This window comes from Mya arenaria, chromosome 4 (assembly GCF_026914265.1).
Source record: "Mya arenaria isolate MELC-2E11 chromosome 4, ASM2691426v1".
NCBI classification, from domain to species: Eukaryota; Metazoa; Mollusca; class Bivalvia; order Myida; family Myidae; genus Mya; species Mya arenaria.
The window spans coordinates 70,320,723-70,340,842 of NC_069125.1; the positions used below are offsets into that span (position 1 = coordinate 70,320,723).

General features: G+C 37.0%; 1 protein-coding gene across 1 annotated transcript in view; it reads left to right on the forward strand.

Moving 5' to 3' along the window:
- Nucleotides 1-20,120, forward strand: part of LOC128230554 (neural-cadherin-like) — a 33,019-nt gene that overhangs the window by 1,843 nt on the left and 11,056 nt on the right. The window contains exons 2-22 of the mRNA XM_052942941.1: nt 1,212-1,397; nt 1,653-1,902; nt 2,652-2,901; nt 3,233-3,344; nt 3,517-3,643; nt 8,625-8,875; nt 8,997-9,271; nt 9,492-9,950; nt 11,699-12,061; nt 12,287-12,496; nt 12,612-12,789; nt 13,228-13,371; nt 13,628-13,749; nt 14,111-14,275; nt 14,601-14,919; nt 16,543-16,860; nt 17,049-17,191; nt 17,489-17,739; nt 17,919-18,058; nt 18,294-18,590; nt 18,776-18,982. Coding sequence (XP_052798901.1) covers nt 1,212-1,397; nt 1,653-1,902; nt 2,652-2,901; nt 3,233-3,344; nt 3,517-3,643; nt 8,625-8,875; nt 8,997-9,271; nt 9,492-9,950; nt 11,699-12,061; nt 12,287-12,496; nt 12,612-12,789; nt 13,228-13,371; nt 13,628-13,749; nt 14,111-14,275; nt 14,601-14,919; nt 16,543-16,860; nt 17,049-17,191; nt 17,489-17,739; nt 17,919-18,058; nt 18,294-18,590; nt 18,776-18,982 — 4,767 coding nt within the window. The remainder of the gene's footprint in view (nt 1-1,211; nt 1,398-1,652; nt 1,903-2,651; nt 2,902-3,232; nt 3,345-3,516; nt 3,644-8,624; nt 8,876-8,996; nt 9,272-9,491; nt 9,951-11,698; nt 12,062-12,286; nt 12,497-12,611; nt 12,790-13,227; nt 13,372-13,627; nt 13,750-14,110; nt 14,276-14,600; nt 14,920-16,542; nt 16,861-17,048; nt 17,192-17,488; nt 17,740-17,918; nt 18,059-18,293; nt 18,591-18,775; nt 18,983-20,120) is intronic.

Consider the following 20,120-nt stretch of genomic DNA (forward strand, 5'->3'; position numbering starts at 1 on the left):
CAGTCCTATATGACTGGTTTACGTTTTTGTTTTTGTTTTCTCATAAGTTGGCTCGTTCCAAGACAATGAATAAAAACAGTGGTCAAAACGTTCAATCAGTGAGAGTGCAGCTTTATACTGGCTTATGTTTAGATATATATTTCACTGTATCGAATATCGGACCCTTACATAATTTCATTTTGCGATGAAGATCTTGATTGAAACAGGCCCTAGTTCAATTACGCGATTATCCGGCAACGAAATTATGACAATAGATTTGTGAAAAACACTGACAGCAGTGTCTGAACAAGGACTTCATATATAATAAAATAATTTCTTAAAATATTTCATATCAAACCAGGGTTGTTTTATTCTATGCATTCTGTGTTTACATTATTGCAAATAAGAACTACAGTAATGAAATGAAATTACAAAATCAATATGGACTTATTCCATGATAAGGATAAATAGCGAGCTGATACGAAATTCAATGGACTCGAAAGTCTCAAGCTTTGTCGAAATTGAACCATGCATTTTCTTTTGCGGATTTGTTTGAACATGAGTCAGCCGGGCAGGAAGTACAAGATTAGTTTCACGTTCGTAATAGACAAGCGCAACGCTCCGTGCTAATAATATTACACATGTACACATAAATACCTCGGATATGACTTCGTCAATCAGAAGTAACACTAGTTAAAAGGCACAAATCCGAACTTATATTTTACATTTTTGTTATGCATTCGCATATAGTTTCATGGTCTTAAATCCGTACATTAAATACTGCACTCGCGATTCAAGTATGTGCACGTGAAAATCTCAGTTTGACGCTACCGACGACGTTTACGGTGTGTCATTAAAAGACACGTTACGTCGGACTATACTGAATATGCGTTTGAATAAACGTAACTTCACATCTGGCACCAATAATACTGTAATCCTACTCCCAGCTTCACATTAAATACTTTTTTTGCAATTTTATGTCGTGTCAACTTTAACAAAAAGTCATAAGCTTTAAAGCGTCCTTTCAAAAAGTTCGTGATGATTTTGTTTACTGCAATTATCACTTTTCGATGTTTAAGTATATGCTATGATTATGCTTCAACTTATCTGGACATTGAAAATAACTATTGTTTAAAAAAGTGAAACTTGACATATTCATCGATCAGTGAGCTTGATGGTTTTATTTTGACAGTTTCAGATGAATTTTTAAATGTTTTCTGTCTTAATTTCAGTTGTTAAGACGCTCCTTCAGCCCGTGATACTGTCGGACGTCAACGACGAGTCGCCGGTGTTCACCAACGAGTTTTTCCCTTATTACGCGGTCGTGTCGCTCAACGCCGCCGCCAACAGTCTCGTTTACTCCATCACCGCTAGCGACCCCGACAGAGACGCCCAACTCTCGCTCTCACATGAGTTTGGTATGTATCACATTATGTTTTGATCCTGTTATACATTTATATATGTACATTTTAGTGCAATATTTCGCCGTGCGTTTGCGTTCTTAAAGGAGATATACCACAGTGGACATTCGTCTACGGTGTAGTTTTAAGAAAATTATAATATTTACAATAATATTACGTTAAAAACAAAAATTTCATTGAATGGAGTTTAACTAAATTATAGTGCTATATTATAATTGGCGTTTACTAATTACCAAATGGCCGCTGTTTCAGATGGCAATGCCGGTGATTTTTTCGACGTGACGTTTAACAATGCCGTGGCTGACATCAAACGTAAGGGCCAGCAGCCATTCACGCAGGACCAAGTGCTGCGAATCACCATCAAGGCCACGGACACCGCTGGGGCAAGCTCCCAGGTGACGAGTGCAGTTGTGGAGGTCAAGGTCGGCACGCGGCGCCCGCAGTTCAGCAAGGAGAACGGATACAAATTCCAGTTCCAGGAAGACAATGCCGTCAACCAGAAGTAAGTGCCGAAGAACTAGTCCACACAGCCTTTACTGTAACCATTGAACTCTTATAAATACGTACATAAGTTAAAGGGACAAGTTCACTGAATTTTTTTTTTTTTTTTTTTTTTGCTTTTCAATATGTAGTTTAAAACCTTAATTGCTTATATAGAAGTTAACTTTAACACCATTCTCCAATGATGACATTCTTATATAAAGCCTAATAAAAAAAATAAATAATAAAAATAATAAGCCTACCTACCCTACCTATTTTTGAAAAGGATGTAACCCTAACCAAACAATTTTTTTTTAGGCCTAGGGTCAGACATCAGTATTGTTTTTTTTTATTGAAATGTGAAAAATGCTTTCAATATTAACTGATAAAAAACATCATCAAAAGTTCAAAATAGAGCTTTCCTTTAAATGTTAAAGACTGGAACGAAAAATTAGTAACACTTTGTTCAGGCTTGGGTCTACGTAATTCAGTTCAAATTTCTGTTTGTTGAGAAAAGTAAATCAAGTGACCATAACTCAGTTTTAAAAAAAAAGGTCACCAACATTAAATATGTGAACGAGTATGTCTCTTCAATAGTTCGTTATGTATTCTGGTTACTTTTACTTATTTATGTTTTGGATTCTTTTTTGGCATCACATTCAAGCAGCTTGATGTTTTGTTCTATACAAACATTGTTTGGTTTCATGTATGTATAGATAATGAATGAACCAGGCTACAATTGTTGTTAAAACTCTTTTATTTAATTTGTAGGATAACCACACCACAGAATAGAATAAAAGTGAAGAGTTTCCAGCCCAACAGCATATCTCTGGCAGTTCTAGATGAGTTCAGCCAGGTGTCCCAGATGTTCGAGGCACGGGTGTCGGACTCATCTGTTGGGGGTGTCTACAATGCTGACCTGCACGTGAAGCAGGTGGTGGACTATGAGACGAACCCACAGATCTACAGTCTCACCATCCGGGCCACAGAGGGCAGTACTGGCCTCACCAGCACCACTACAGTCAGTACTGTCGAAATTTTCAAAGAGAACATGGGGCTGCTTTCAATAAACAACTTAGATCTTACTTAAGTCTAAGAGTAGAATATCTGACTGTTTTAATTAGAGTGTAAAAATAACTGGCCAATACTAACTTGGGCATATTTAATGATAAGGGCGAGAATAATTGTGTCTACTGCCCATGGTTTTGATGGAGTTTATTGATGAAGGGAAACAAAATTTGATCCTGTCCAATTGAAATTTGAGTTTTGTTTATTTTTGTTTTCACATTGACATCTTTATTTTTGTATATTGCTGATTCCTAAATATATTACCGACTTTTCTTATTTTTCAGCTTGAAATTGATGTCACAGACAAGAATGAATTTGACCCAGCTTTTACCATTTCAACATACAAGAAAGAGAATGTCAGAGAAGATATTGCCACTGGCAGTGTTCTACTTACTGGTACACTTTTTCTTTAAAGTGTTAACGTGATCAGATATTAAGCTATTGATTGTTTATGAACCCATTTTTTACCATTTAATACAACAACAATTGATACCATTTGCGATTTTTAAAGAGCATATCATCAGTGAATTACAACAGAATGCAAAATGATGCACATTGTCATTTTCAGTTACTGCAAGAGATAGCGACCTCAATACAAAGATGTCATTTTCTGTTAACAACGACCACTTTAGAGTTGTACCACTGAATCCAGAAAACACAACCAGTCCATATACTGCCAACATTGTTGTTAACAAGTAGGTGTCATTTGTGCACTAACTAGTTTATAAACCAATTGAATATGGACCATAGATGTAAATAAAACAGGATACCATTCTCATCCCCAGTATATAATGTGCTTATACTGTTACATCATTACTTATAATATCATAATTAGTCATTGATTTTCTGTTAAAAAAAATACCATTAAAGATAATAAGAAAGTACACTTATATTTAATTTTACTTTTTTTGAGAAGCTGATGGGTTTTGATTAAGATTTTAAACCATTTTAAAGTTGTATACAAAGTAAAGTGTTCAAAAAGACACACCATAAAACATTTGATTGGATTACATACAGCAGAGTGAAACTAAATGGGTGTGACAGGTAGAACATCAATTTCATTCACTTTGTTCCTAAAAACACTGAATGCTGTTCAGTTAAGGGGAACAAAACTAAAAGAAGCATTTTAGATAGGTGATCAGTGCACAAGGTTTTTGTACTACAAATTGAAATGATTTCTATTAATACTAAAAAAAAATCATACTTTTCAGTATTTATATCATGGAAAGATATGCCCTATGTCAATTCACCTACCTGTTACAAAAATGGAAATCCACTGAAATAATATGACCATTGTGATCCACTATATATCATGCTTGACTTATTTTGCAAAAGGCAAAAAATGTTCTAAGCTTTAATGCCAGAGATGGCTGAGTTGTTTTGATTGCATTCCTTTGGCATTCAGCAACTAGATCAGTACCTGAGTACTATTCTAAAAATAACCTTTCTGATATAAACTACAAGTATTTTTTCACAACACACTAAAATCCTAATTACTATGTCAACATGAAAAAGTAGAATAATAACAGTATAGAATTATACCATTGAAACAACTGAGTGTCTCTCTTCTGCTCTTTTATATTATCTTGCATGTTTTCTTATTCATCATAAAATAGGGTTTGTTCATAAATTTTGCAGAATTCTAGTATTAATATGAATTTTGTTAAAAAATAAATAAGCTCAATACAATCCATATTGATGATAGAAAAATGAGGTATTTTTTATCAAACACAAACATTCAGCATCCTTGATAACACATCTAAGCCATTTAGCTTTTTTTTTTAAATCTCTTATTAGTAGTACCATCTTTTTAGCTCACCTGTCACGTAGTGACAAGGTGAGCTTTTGTGATCACTCTTCGTCCGTCGTCTGTCCGTCCGTCCGTCCGTCCGTCCGACCGTCCGTTCACAATTGCTTGTGAACACAATAGAGGTCACAATTTTGACCTAATCTTTATGAAACTTGGTCAGACTGATCATCTCTATAAAATCTAGGTCAAGTTCGATATTGGGTCATCTGGGGTCAAAAACTAGGTCACTAGGTCAATTAGTAGAAAAACCTTGTGAACACAATAGAGGTCACAATTTTAGCCTAATCTCAATGCAACTTGGTCAGAATGGTCATCTCTATAAAATCTAGGTCAAATTCGATATTGGGTCATCCGCGGTCAATAATTAGGTCACTAGGTCAATTAGTAGAAAAACATTGTGAACACAATAGAGGTCACAATTTTAGCCTAATCTCAATGCAACATGGTCAGAATGATCATCTCTATAAAATGTAGGTCAAGTTCGATATTGGGTCATCCGCGGTCAACAACTAGGTCACTAGGTCAGTTAGTACAAAAACCTTGTGAACACAATAGAGGTCACAATTTTAGCCTAATCTCAATGCAACTTGGTCAGAATAATCATCTCTATAAAATCTAGGTCAAGTTCGATATTGGGTCATCCGCAGTCAATAACTAGGTCACTAGGTCAATTATTAGAAAAACCTTGTGAACACAACAGAGGTCACAATTTTAGCCTAATCTCAATGCAACATGGTCAGAATGATCATCTCTATAAAATGTAGGTCAAGTTCGATATTGGGTCATCCGCGGTCAACAACTAGGTCACTAGGTCAATTAGTACAAAAACCTTGTGAACACAATAGAGGTCACAATTTTAGCCTAATCTCAATGCAACTTGGTCAGAATGATCATCTCTATAAAATCTAGGTCGAGTTCGATATTGGGTCATCCGCAGTCAATAACTAGGTCACTAGGTCAATTATTAGAAAAACCTTGTGAACACAACAGAGGTCACAATTTTGACCTAATCTTTATGAAACTTGGTCAGACTGATCATCTCTATGAAATCTAGGTCAAGTTCGATATTGGGTCATCTGGGGTCAAAAACTAGGTCAGTAGGTCAATTAGTAGAAATACCTTGTGAACACATTAAAGGTCACAATTTTAGCCTAATCTCAACGCAACTTGGTCAGAATGATCATCTCTATAAAATCTAGGTCAAGTTCGATATTGGGTCATCCGCGGTCAATAACTAGGTCACTAGGTCAATTAGTAGAAAAACCTTGTGAACACAATAGAGGTCACAATTTTAGCCTAATCTCAATGCAAATTGGTCAGAGTGATCATCGCTGTAAAATGTAGGTCAAGTTTGATATTGGGTCATTCACCGTCAATAACTAGGTCACTAGGTCAATTAGTACAAAAACCTTGTGAACACAATAGAGGTCACAATTTTAGCCTAATCTCAATGCAACTTGGTCAGACTGATCATCTCTATAAAATCTAGGTCAAGTTCGATATTGGGTCATCCGCGGTCAATAACTAGGTCACTAGGTCAATTAGTACAAAAACCTTGTGAACACAATAGAGGTCACAATTTTAGGCTAATCTTAATGCAACTTGGTCAGAATGATCATCTCTATAAAATCTGGGTCAAGTTCGATATTGGGTCATACGCAGTCAATAACTAGGTCACTAGGTCAATTATTAGAAAAACCTTGTGAACAAAATAGAGGTCACAATTTTAGCCTTATCTTAATGAAACTTGGTCAGAATGATCATCTTAACATAAGCTAGGTCAAGTTCCATATTGGGTCAACCCAGGTCAAAAACTAGGTCACTAGGTCAATTAGTAGAAAAACCTTGTGAACACAATAGAGGTCACAATTTTAGCCTAATCTCAATGCAACTTGGTCAGAATGATCATCTCTATAAAATGTAGGTCAAGTTCGATATTGGGTCTTCCGCGGTCAACAACTAGGTCACTAGGTCAATTAGTACAAAAACCTTGTGAACACAATAGAGGTCACAATTTTAGCCTAATCTCAATGCAAGTTGGTCAGAATAATCATCTCTATAAAATCTAGGTCAAGTTCGATATTGGGTCATCCGCAGTCAATAACTAGGTCACTAGGTCAATTATTAGAAAAAACCTTGTGAACACAATAGAGGTCACAATTTTGACCTAATCTTTATAAAAATTGGTCAGACTGATCATCTCTATGAAATCTAGGTCAAGTTCGATATTGGGTCATCTGGGGTCAAAAACTAGGTCAGTAGGTCAATTAGTAGAAATACCTTGTGAACACATTAGAGGTCACAATTTTAGCCTAATCTCAATGCAACTTGGTCAGAATGATCATCTCTATAAAATTTAGGTCAAGTTCGATATTGGGTCATCCGCGGTCAATAACTAGGTCACTAGGTCAATTAGTAGAAAAACCTTGTGAACACAATAGAGGTCACAATTTTAGCCTAATCTCAATGCAACTTGGTCAGAATGATCATCGCTATAAAATGTAGGTCAAGTTTGATATTGGGTCATTCACGGTCAATAACTAGGTCACTAGGTCAATTAGTACAAAAACCTTGTGAACACAATAGAGGTCACAATTTTAGCCTAATCTCAATGCAACTTGGTCAGGGATGTTCCTTGCATGAAGCTCTACCAAAGTTGTTCAAAGACTTGGATTCCATGCGAAACTCTGGTTGCCATGGTAACCGATAAGAAAAACTTAAAAAAAATTCTCCTCCAAAACCACAAGGCCTAGAGCTTTGATATTTGATATGTAGCATCACCTAATGGACCTCTACCAAGATTGTTCAAATTATGCCCCTGGGGTCAAAAATGACCCCGCCCCGGGTCACGTGGTTTACATAGACTTAGATATGGAAAACTTAACAAATCTTCTCCAAAACTAGAAGTCCTAGGGCTTTGATATTTGGCATGTATAATTACTTTATGGACATCTACCAAGATTGTTCTAATTATGCCTCTGGAGTGATAAGAGGCCCTGCCCGGGGGTCGCAAGTTTTACATAGGCTTATTTAGTGAAAACTTAAAATCTTGTCTAAAACCACAAGGCCTAGGCATTTGATATATGGTATGTAGCTTTACCTTGTGGTTCTCTACCGAGATTATTCAAATTATGCCCCTGAAGTGATAAGAGGCCCCACCTAGGGGGTCACAAGTTTTACATAGGCTTATATAAGGAAAGTGTTTAAAAATCTTCTTGTCTGAAAATGCAAGGCCTACGCATTCAATATTTGGTATGTATCATAACCAAGTGGTCCTCTACCAAGATTGTTCAATTTATGCCCCTGGGGAGAAGAGGCCCTATCCTGGGGGGAGTCACAAGTTTTGCATAGGCTTATATAGAACAAAAAACTTCTTGTCTAAACCAACAAGACATTGGCATTTTATATGTGGCATAACCTAGTGGCCCGCTACCAAGATTGTTCAATTTGTGCACCTGTGGTGAAAAGAGGCCTCACCCTGGGTGTCACAAGTTTTACATAGGCTTATATAGGAAAAAACTTTAAAATTTTCTTGTCTGAAGCCACAAGGACTAGGTCTTAAATATTTGGTTTGAAGCATTGCCTACTGATAGGGTCATGTGGGGTAAAAAACTAGGTCAGTGGGACAAATAAAAGAGTGGCCTCTAGGGGCCATACTTTTCATTGGATCTTTATGATAATAGGTCAGAATGTTCACTTTATTTAGCAAAGCTACAGGTGAGCGATACAGGGCCATCATGGCCCTCTTGTTTAGAAATATACAACACTATTACATAAGTACAGTTGTAAATGCAAATGAGCATCCATTATATATTGATTAGAGAAACAATTCTATTATTGTTACCGAACATATTCAAATTTTACAGAATACTTGATTATGACCGGTTGCCAGTGAAGCTGTACGGTTTTGACATTTATGCCACTGATGATGGGGACATTCCTAGGTCAGGAAGCGCTACTGTTCAGATATTTATGACAAATGTAAATGATGAGTCTCCGGAGTTCCCCGCCGACATGCAGTCTGGCTTGCGATATGATGCGGCAGTCGGCTCTGATGTCTATCTGGCCAAAGCCACTGATGCTGATGGTGATAGAATCACCTACAGCTTTCTTGAAAGTAAGTCTGCAAACATGAATAATGGACCTTTCTGTATAATAATTGAATTCTAGTTAAATTAAATCTTAAAATTGCCATGTACAAATTTTCCAGTACGTAAACCATAATACATCCATTTTAGCTTACCAAAAATTCCGCCTGGATACAAGCACAGGAAGTGTGACACTGCGAGAGACCATAGCTTCAACCCAGAGTTCAATCACACAGTTTGAGTATCAGCTCAAGGTGATCGCTGTGGATGATGGCTCATGTTGCGGAAGTATCACCACACGGAGCAGCACCGGTACTCTCACTGTCAACATCCTTACCGATAATGAGAACCGGCCTCGGTTCCCTGACTGTCAAAGTTTGACACCTCACATCGAGGAAGAGCAAGCTGATGCATTCATAGTTAAGGTATATATATGTGTCTGAACTTATATTGTTGAATGAACAATGTGTTGAATATAGTAATATAATTTGAATTATTTGAAAAGTTGAAGCAACTGATAAGACAAATAAAAATGTCTGCAAATTAAGGTTAGATTTCCTAAATTAAAGCTGCTTTAATGGGACTTATGAAATTAGGATGAACATAAATTCATGCATAGATGTTATATACCTGATGACCTTTTAGGTGACTGCACTAGATTCAGACTTCGGCAGAAATGGAGATGTGACATATTCTCTTCGTGAAGGCACAGCATCCCAATTTAGGATAAACAGCACAACGGGGGATTTATACACGAGGATAGCAATCGACAGAGAAACCCTAGGGAGTACGAAAATAGCTGTGAACATAATCGGGACAGATGGAGGTGGCCTAAATGGAACCTGCCCACTGTTGATTCAGGTGGATGATATCAATGACAATCCACCAACGTTTACAGAATCTGAGTTTGTTTTTCCGGTGTTGAAGACAGCCCTTCCTGGAACAGTTGCTGGGCTTGTTGAAGCCAAGGATATTGATATTGGAGTCAATGGACAGATTGTGTATTCGTTTACTGATAATCCTGGAGGTTACTTTCGTTTTGATGACTCTGGACAATACATAGGCAGCTTCAAAGTCAACCAAAGTCTCCCTCTAGAAACACCTGTACGTTATTCATTTGTTTGACAGGAGAATAATTTGAGAATTTTTTGTTGTCTTATTTATTTACAGTTTTTGTGTCGCCTGAAAAGACGACATATAGGGGTTACTTTTGTTGGCGGCGGCGGCGTCCGCGTCCCATTTTCGCTTGTCCGGGGTATATCTCCTAAACTATTAGTGGTATCAACTTGAAACTTCATATGTAGATAGATCTAATTGAGGGCAAGTGCAGAGCACAAGAACTGTTACTCTTGCTTCCATATTTTTAAAGTTATTGCCCTTTGTTATTTTTCATGCTTAAAGTTTTGTCCGGGGCATATCTTGTAGAATATAAGAGTTATCAACTTGAAACTTCATATGTAGATAGATCTCATGGAGGGCAAGTGCAGTGCACAATAACAGTAACTCTTGCTTTCTTAGTTTTAAAATTATTGCCCTTTGTTAATTTTCATGCTTAAAGTTTTGTCCGGGGCATATCTTGAAGAATATAAGAGGTATCAACTTGAAACTTCATAGCTAGATAGATCTCATTGAGGGCAAGTGCAGTGCACAATAACAGTAACTCTTGATTTCTTAGTTTTAAAGTTATTGCCCTTTGTTAATTTTCATGCTTAAAGTTTTGTCCGGGGCATATCTTGAAGAATATAAGAGGTATCAACTTGAGACTTCATAGCTAGATAGATCTCATTGAGGGCAAGTGCAGTGCACGATAACAGTAACTCTTGCTTTCTTAGTTTTAAAGTTATTGCCCTTTGTTAATTTTCATGCTTAAAGTTTTGTCCGGGGCATATCTTGAAGAATATAAGAGGTATCAACTTGAAACTTCATAGCTAGATAGATCTCATTGAGGGCAAGTGCAGTGCACAAGAACCATTACTCTTGCTGCCATATTTTTAGAGTTATTGCCCTTTGTTAATTTTCTTGCTTAGGTTTTGTCCGTGGCATATCTCGTAAACTATAGGAGGTTTCAACCTGAAACTTATTCCGTAGGTATATCTGATTGAGGGTTCAAATGCCACCTACAATTGAAAGTTAAATGGCAACATCATTGTCTAAATGAATAAAATGCCAATCTAACAGCTATAATGTCGACAGTAAATAATTCGTCAGGCGACACATCCGACACGCGGAGTTCTAGTTTAAATTAACTTTTTTTTCATGATGTGAAATCAAAACTAGTGTTTACTTTTGCTAAAAAAAAACACTCGTTCAACAAAAAGTTTGTGATAGAGAAGATAGTTTTGTTTCTGGGCTGTTATATGATAACAATGGAAATGACCATTTTAATACCTTTGCCAAAAGAATCTGCTCTGTCTTTTAGCTACTACTCAGTTCAGGGTATTTGCCAACCAAACATTGAGAAAAGCTACTGAGCTCAGTGTTTATTAATAATATGATAATGAGATATTTAGCAAGTTAGCATCTTATTCTGTAGGCTGTGATCACATTAAATGATCTACATGTACACGTACAATAAGTTGTTTTGATATAATTTATGTATTATATGTGAAATTCAGACATGCTTGTTTTCAAATATATAGAAAACTTTTTTTGTTTGTCATACAAGTATCTTCTGCTTTGAGTAGTGGTTATTTTCAAGTTGTAAAAGGTTTACATAGGTATCAAACTCATCTTTGTTATTGTCAATTGTTATCAGAAAGCCTAAAAGGTTTTCAAAGGGCAGTAGCACATGACTATGTACAGCCTGCCAAACATTTTTTACAAGTGATAACAACTGATTTTTCGTTTTTCAGCGACTGGTACTGAAAGTTATGGGTCGCGATCAAGGCGACCCTGCTCTGTCTTCATCAGCAACAGTTGTTATCAACTTAATAACAGATGCCGATGCCCAGCCCCCAAAATGGCTAGGGGCCGATAGCAGCTTCCAAGTGAGCGTACCAGAAAACCATATTAAGGCCAATGCTCTGATTAATTTTGCTGCAAATTCTAGCTCCGCAATGCCAACCCTTAGTTTTGGAGTAACAGACAGCTTTGATAAACTCTTCTACACATTTGCTCAAACTTCGAATGGTCGCATCCAGGCAGGATCACTACGACATCTGTACGACTTTGACTATGAGAAAGTTACTCAGTATATTGTCAGGCTGAGGGCAACTGTGAGTATAAAACATTTACTAACAATCTTTCAATATTCAGTACAATGATAATTATATGAGTCTAATGAATGATGTTTAAATTATATGTTATGCAAATTTTGTAAAGAAATAGAATTTATCACTTTTCATTGATGTTGTAGTTGATGCATTTGAATGCAATGTATTTATTTTATAGAAACACTATGAACATCTTTAGTTCACATGGTTTGTGATTTTTTACCCCAGGATGTGGAAAACCAGCAGGCCATCAAAATCAGCACAGTGACTATCACTGATGTAAACGATAATCAGCCAAGATTTCTCGGAATTAATCCTGACAACTCTTTCCTGGAACTGCGTATCCAGGAGGGTGACTACACAAATGCTCCTCAAGATGGGGAGTTGGTCGACACTATAAATGCGGTAGATGATGATGGCACCGCTCCAAACAATCAGGTATTTACAATATCTGGATATTAAAGATAGATTTCTGCATTTGACTTCTTTATACTGTGGGGGTCATCTTAAACATATACATAATGAATGTGATGTTTATGATTTTCCTTTACAGATTCAAGAGTACCGCATCACCTCCGATGACAGTGGCTTCTTCCAAATAGATGCCACATCAGGAAGATTGACTACTAGAGCAAACATTGACAGGGAGCAGAATGAAGTTTACACAATCCAGGTGGAGGCCGTTGATGCTGCCCCCTCATCCTTCCTGCCTAACGGACAACACAATACAGGTAAACACCAGAGATACCATGAAGTGTGGTGAATACTATATGGACTCATTTATTAATCATAAGATCATAAAGGTATTTGTTGAGCTTCAGTTGTCAATGAATCAGTTGACTGTTTCATTTGAAACTGTTCTTGCCAATTTTATTCATGTTCATTAAATGAATGTAGTATAAAGAATCAGGCACATTTGCCACAGCAAATTGTTTTACAAAGGAAGTATGTGGTGATAAATAGCAATTGAAATGATATCTTTGTTTTTACACAACAATATATTCTTAACTTCTACAATCATGTATGCAATTGAGTGTATTTTATAAGGTTTTACCTAAAATGGAACCAATGGGCTGGAAAAAAACTGTAAAACAATATCTTGATGAACACATCTCCGTACAAGAAGAGACAAATTGAGCAAATTAAACGGTATTAAACTCCATTTGCAGGTCAGGTGACGGTGAAGGTGATCATTGGTGATGAAAATGACAATGCACCATACTTTGACAAATCAGTGTATACATTTGATGCGAATGAAGACATGCAGATTGGAACAGTTGTGGCCAGGGTATCAGCAAAAGACCTAGACTCAGGTATGCAGCAAGTGTACTTGAATTTTTTAATCAGGCATTTAAAATTAGTAATTTTATTAACTGGAATAAATACTGGTTAAAGCAATCATATCCAGTCTCTAAACATTGTTTGTTTATATAGGGGTAAGCGTCCTATACATGATATAATACGGTGTGTCAAATGTTACGCACCATTCCTAAGGCTTCTAGATCAGTATGGAAGCAATATCATAAGGATCCTTCATGAGGTTAACTCAAGATAATGTAAATGTTCCAGATTCTGTGATGACGTACCGGATCCTGGACCCAAACTCTGGCAAGCCGCTACCGTTCTCCGTCATTCCCCAGACAGGGGACATAACTGTGGCTGGTGACCTTGACTACGACGAAGGAGAAAGGGTAAGGCCATACAAGATGTAATGAGGTTTTACAAGAGTATAAGTGTACCAAGCTCTAGCTAGGGGTAAAATAAGTTATTATTGCTTATAATTGATTCTGGTTCTCAAAAATTGATTATTGCTTATAGTACGTACAAGTACATATAAGACATATATCCTTCTATATAATTATTAAAATGTATGATTTTTTATTCGAACATTTGGTTTTTGTCAGATTTTCAATCTCTAGCGCTAAGTACTATTTTTTCTATTTGTTTTCGTTGTCAAAGATCTATAAACCTCAAGTAGTCCCTCACTACTATCAAAAGTAGTCCCTCACTTTCAGAGGCTTTCTTCTTTAGATAAAAGCTTTTCTTTTCCAGAGATATGTTTTTGCCATTGAGGTGTTTGACTTGAAGTTCACCGGACGTACCAATGTGACAATAAACATCATGGATGTAAATGATAACCCGCCAGTTGTTCAGTCATACACATTTGACAACATCACAGAAAACGACCTCAGTGTTGTTGGCCAAACTCTTGTCAAGGTTGGTGGATTGATAGTTTCTGATTTAATACGTTTTTGATTGTACTTTAAAGAGTATTCTCCTTGTTTTTTAAATTGTTTACAGTTAAATGATCACATTTTTCATGGCTTGTTCAGCAGTTATGATGTAATTTATCAGAAAGCTTATCTCACTTTTAAATGTAAAAACTTTTTTTTTTTCACTATTGTTTGCATCTAAAACTAGTTATATTCGTAATGTGGTATGGAATTGTGCAGTTTCAATATATTGTAATAACATTCTAATTAGAACCAGAACTGTCCAAGACCTATAAGATACATGTGAATACATCCTTGACTATTTACAGGTTCATGCTACTGATAAAGACAACAATGGTGTAAATAGTTTCTTCTTCGATCTGAAATTCACCGATGATATTGGACCTCAGTACTTTGAGATTGGCCAAGACACAGGAGACTTAAAAATAAAGAAAGCTCTTGATCGAGACTATCCGAATGGGTTAGCAGAATTCAAGTTCACTGTAGAAGTATCAGATGCCCCAGCAAACCAGAGGCCACTGATTGGTTATGGTGATGTGACAGTGAAGCCCATTGATGTGAATGACAATGCCCCTGTTTTTTTGGACCAGTATATGCAGCTGAGTGTGCAAGAGGAACAGGATCCAGGTTAATACTTCTTCAATCTGGTCCAACTGGTGGTCTTGATATATCATAGTACCTATGTATTGTTTTTCTCTTTAATGGAATTACGAAATAGTCTGATATTTGAGCTGTTTTTAACCAGGTTTTCACATAGTGAAACCTGGTTATTACAATGGCGAACGTCGTTGTTTGGGCGGGCGTGCGGCCGGGCGGCGTCAAACTCACCTATGAAACTTAATAACTTTAGTAAGGGTTGACATATCTTGACCAAACTTGGTCTATAGAAAGAGTTTATGGGTACCTTTCATGGGATTGCGTTTGGGGTCCCTAGGGTCAAGGTCAAGGTCACTGTTACTAAAAATAGAAAAACGGTTGAAACTGAATAACTTTAGTTAGGGATGACATATCTTGACTAAACTTAATCTATAGGAAGAGTTTATGGAGACCTTTCATGGGATTGCGTTTGGGGTCCCTAGGGTCAAGGTCAAGGTCACTGTTACTGAAAATAGAAAAACAGTTGAAACTGAATTACTTTAGTTAGGGATGACATATCTTGACTAAACTTGGTGTACAGGAAGAGTTTATGGATACCTTTCATGGGATTGCATTTGGGGTCCCTAGGGTCAAGGTCAAGGTCACTGTTACTAAAAATAGAAAAATGGTTGAAACTGAATAACTTTAGTTAGGGATGACATATCTTGACCAAACTTTGTCTATAGGAAGAGTTTATGGATACCTTTCATGGGATTGCATTTGGGGTCCCTAGGGTCAAGGTCACTGTTACTAAAAATAGAAAAATGGTTGAAACTGAATAACTTAAGTTAGGGATGACATATCTTGACTAAATTTGTTGTACAGGAAGAGTTTATGGAGACCTTTCATGGGATTGCGTTTGGGGTCCCTAGGGTCAAGGTCACTGTTACTGAAAATAGAAAAACAGTTGAAACTGAATAACTTTAGTTAGGGTTGACATATCTTGACCAAACTTTGTCTATAGGAAGAGTTTATGGATACCTTTCATGGGATTGCATTTGGGGTCCCTAGGGTCAAGGTCACTGTTACTAAAAATAGAAAAAGGGTTCAAACTGAATATCTTTAGTTAGGGTTGACATATCTTGACCAAACTTGGTATATAGGAAGAGTTTATGGATACTTACATGGGATTGCGTTTTGGGGTCCCTAGATTCAAGGTCAAGGTCACTGTTACTAAAAATAGAAAAACAGTTGAAACTGAATAATTTTAGTCAGGGTCTACATATCTTGACCAAACAAGGTATAAAGGAAGAGTTTATGGATACCTTTCATGGGATTGCGTTTGGGGTCCCTAGATTCAAGGTCAAGATCACTGTTACTAAAAATAGAAAAATGGTTGAAACTGAGTAACTTAAGTTAGGGTTGAAATATCCTAACACAACTTGGTATAAAGGAAGAGTTTATGGATATCTTTCAATGGATTGCATTTGGGGTCCCTAGGGTCAAGGTCATTGTTACCAAAAATAGAAAAACAGACACAGGATGAAGTTTTTCTGTCAATCATTAAAAACCTGGTTTCGTTGCATTGCGGCGTTTCTTGTTTTTCTTTTTATTCATCATGATGATACACAGTCATGCAATATTAATTTTCTTTTAAACAAATTTATATTTCAGTGGTTCAGGTTGGCAAAGTTACTGTTTTAGACTATGATGACCCTAACCTGGACAACAGCAAGTTTGACCTTTCCCTGCTGGGTCAGACTCCGGACTCCACAAACCCTCACTTCGAGTTGAGGATACAGGACGTGAGTGCCATATCGAGGCTGGACCGGGAGACACAGGACAAGTACTACCTCTCACTGCAAGCCGTGGATAAGGGAAATCCTAGCATGACAGGAACTGGAACACTGACAATAACGGTCACCGACATCAACGATAATGCCCCGTTCTTCAACCAGTCATACAAATTTGTCTTCTCAGAAAACCAGAGAGGTATCCTTGTTTCCTTATATAATTTAACTTTATTATTGCAGATTCATAACTATTATTTTGTTTGATTGCTTAAATGTGTTTAAAAGAAAACACAGGGGTACATGATGTCATCATTATATTATTCCTTAATAGCTACTTTTGATACTAAACCTTTGGTTTCTCTTAAACATATTGTTTGCAATTTCCAGATGAGTTTGGGCGCATTCAGGCATATGATGCTGACATTGGGGTGAATGCAGAGTTGACGTACTCCCTGGATGAGGATTCATTCAAGTATTTCAAGATGATGCAGGACCGAGAGGAAAATCAGGGTGTTCTTACCATCTTCCAGGTATAGGTCACACTTGTGTTGAGGCTAAATTATGAAACACTACTAATTGTGTGGAAATAGATATAAAGGACTTCATTTACAAAAAAAATCTACATTATTGATCAAGTTTAAATTGGTATTTGTATAACTATTGAATATCTCTTATAAGATGTTTCAAAAATGTTGATGTCATGTTTTGTAACAATCAAAAGACAAACTAAAGTTGCTTGTAGAAAAATGAGCTGTAGTGTGCAATTGATGTACAACATGTTAATCTCTCCCCTTGGCCTGTTATGATAACCAATCCTTGTATGACAGGCTGTGGATTATGATGACCTGACTAACCTTCAACGGAACTTCAACCTGACGGCGTATGTCGTCGACTCGAACCCGGCTCACCGGGCCCAGACGTATATTGAGATCGAGGTGACAGACTATAATGACGAAGTTCCGAAATTCGTAGAACCACAGAAGTCTGTGACACTGAGAGAGGACGTGGAGGTGGGAAAATCCATCGCTCATTTTAATGCCACCGATAGAGATGTCAACCCAGACTTCAGTCACTTTGAGTAGGTTTTCATAAATAATGTTATTGTGCTGATTACAAACTGAAATCAATTGATTAAACTAAACCGTTGAGGGTCATTTAAAGAGTCATTTGCCTGTATTCGATGACAGTTTCTTTGTTATAAGTACCCAGTACCATTGTGATGCTGTACTTGTAATTTCTCTAATACGCTTCCAACAGATACTATATAGCCCAGGCTTCAGACCGCTCAAACAGGTTCAGAATAAACCAGGATGGGGAAGTTTTCATTAGAAACCCCCTGGACTTTGAAACACACCAAGTTCACATTGTGCACATCCTGGCCATTGACAATATAAATGGTAAGCACTTTACTAAGAACAAATAAATAATTCAAAATAATTTCATCCATCAAAAAGGTCAACATTAGCTTTTATTTGAAAGCTTTATAGATACTGATTTTGTTAGAATTGATTATTAAAAATACATCTGTAAAGCAGTGTTTACACAATTTTATATACCCGGTTATCTTCTTTCAAACAGATACTATCTTCATTCCTGTTTCAAGTTCTTATTTAAAAATGTTTTCATTTCCAGCTTACCCACAGAATACAGGAACTGCAACATTGACAGTGTCAGTGCTTGATGTCAATGACAACTACCCTGACTTTGCCCAAACCTACACACCCTCTTTGATGGAAAACAAGGAGTACAATGCGAACCAACTCCTTGTGTTCTCTGCAATTGATGCAGACGGGCCAGGAAACGGGTCCCCTTTCTCATTCGAGCTTGAATGCAGTGCAGTGGGTGCCTCCCCACAGTGTGATTGCAGCAGACAGGGAGCCAACTGCCGAGACAATGAGAAAGAAAACCGCTTTACTCTCAGTATGACAGGTAATTGAAGTTTTCACCCCAATGTAAAATACTGTTTGTTTTTACAGTTTACATCACAATATTCTACGCCCAGAAAGCAAACATCAATAGTATTTGCATATCACATTGTAGCATTTTATTTAATCACAATTTATTAAGTTATGAAAATGTTCACTGTTTTACAAATACCTACAATTCTAATGTAGCAATAAGTGCAACAATTACTGTGACTGGAACCTTTGATCGCGAAAATGAGAAGGTTGTAAGATTGCCAGTCAAAATGTGTGATGTTGCCGGGATGAATCGGCAAGACCAGCAGTGTGGTATCCGCTTCCTAGATGTCGACATAACTGACGAAAATGACAACATTAATCATGATGGGAACCAGTTTATCACTGTTTACAATTATAAAGGTAAACTATATCTGTATGTTGTTTGCCATAAAATGTGCTTAAATAAGCTTCAGAAGTTTAACCAGAATGCTTTTCAAAAAATGTCTTCATAAAATTATTTACATAATCTTTGTTTTAAAAAGTGCAAGCACATATCATCATTATATCCCCCTTCCAAGAAGAAGGGGTATAATGCTTTGCACATGTCGGTCGGTCGGTTGGTCAATTGGTAGACCAAAGCTTGTCTGAGTGATAACTCAACAATTCCTAGATGTCAGGTCATCAAACAAGACATGCAGGTTGAGTCTGACCAGTAGATGACCTCTATTGATTTTAGGGGTCATCAGGTCAAAGTCACAGTGACCTTTAACCCAAAAAGGATATCAAAAGTTCTGCGAGTGATATCTAAACAATGTATGGATCTATGATCATCAAACTTTAAGGCTGGGCATGACCAGTAGATGACCCCTATTGATTTTAGGAGTCATCGGGTCAAAGGTTAAGCTCACAGTGACCTCGAACGGGAAAAGGTTTGAATAATAACTCAACAATGCCTGCACCCTTGGCCCACAAACTTGACTTTGGGGTTGGGCCTGACCAGTAGATGACCCCTTTTGATTTTAGGGGGTCGTCGGTCAAAGGTCAAGGTCACAGTGACCATGAACATAAAAAGCTTGTCTGTGTGATAACTCGACACTCCCTGCACCCATGGCCCTCAAACTTGACATTAAGGTTGGGGGTGACCAGTTGATGACTCCTATGGATCATTAGGTCATAGAGTCAAAGGTCAAGTTCATAACTTCATATTCATCATTAAAATTTAGGTCATATTTACTTATTCCCTGCTGCTATGAGGATAAATTTCTATCTGCAAATATCAGTCACCATCTGAACATGATTAAAAACTGCACCTACTATCCTCACGCTTTGAATGGTCATAATATTAAAACTGCCTCAAATGCATCCAATGACAATCACAAATCAGCTTTCATTTCTGTCCATGCATATTTCATTCAATTGTCCAAATAATCCTGACAAATGGTGCTTAGGGGGAGCATATTGTTTGACAAACATCTCTTGTCTATATAAAGGCCAGATAATCATACATATATATCTCATTCTTCTAACATGTTAACAGCAAAGTGTTGGAGCTTTAGGG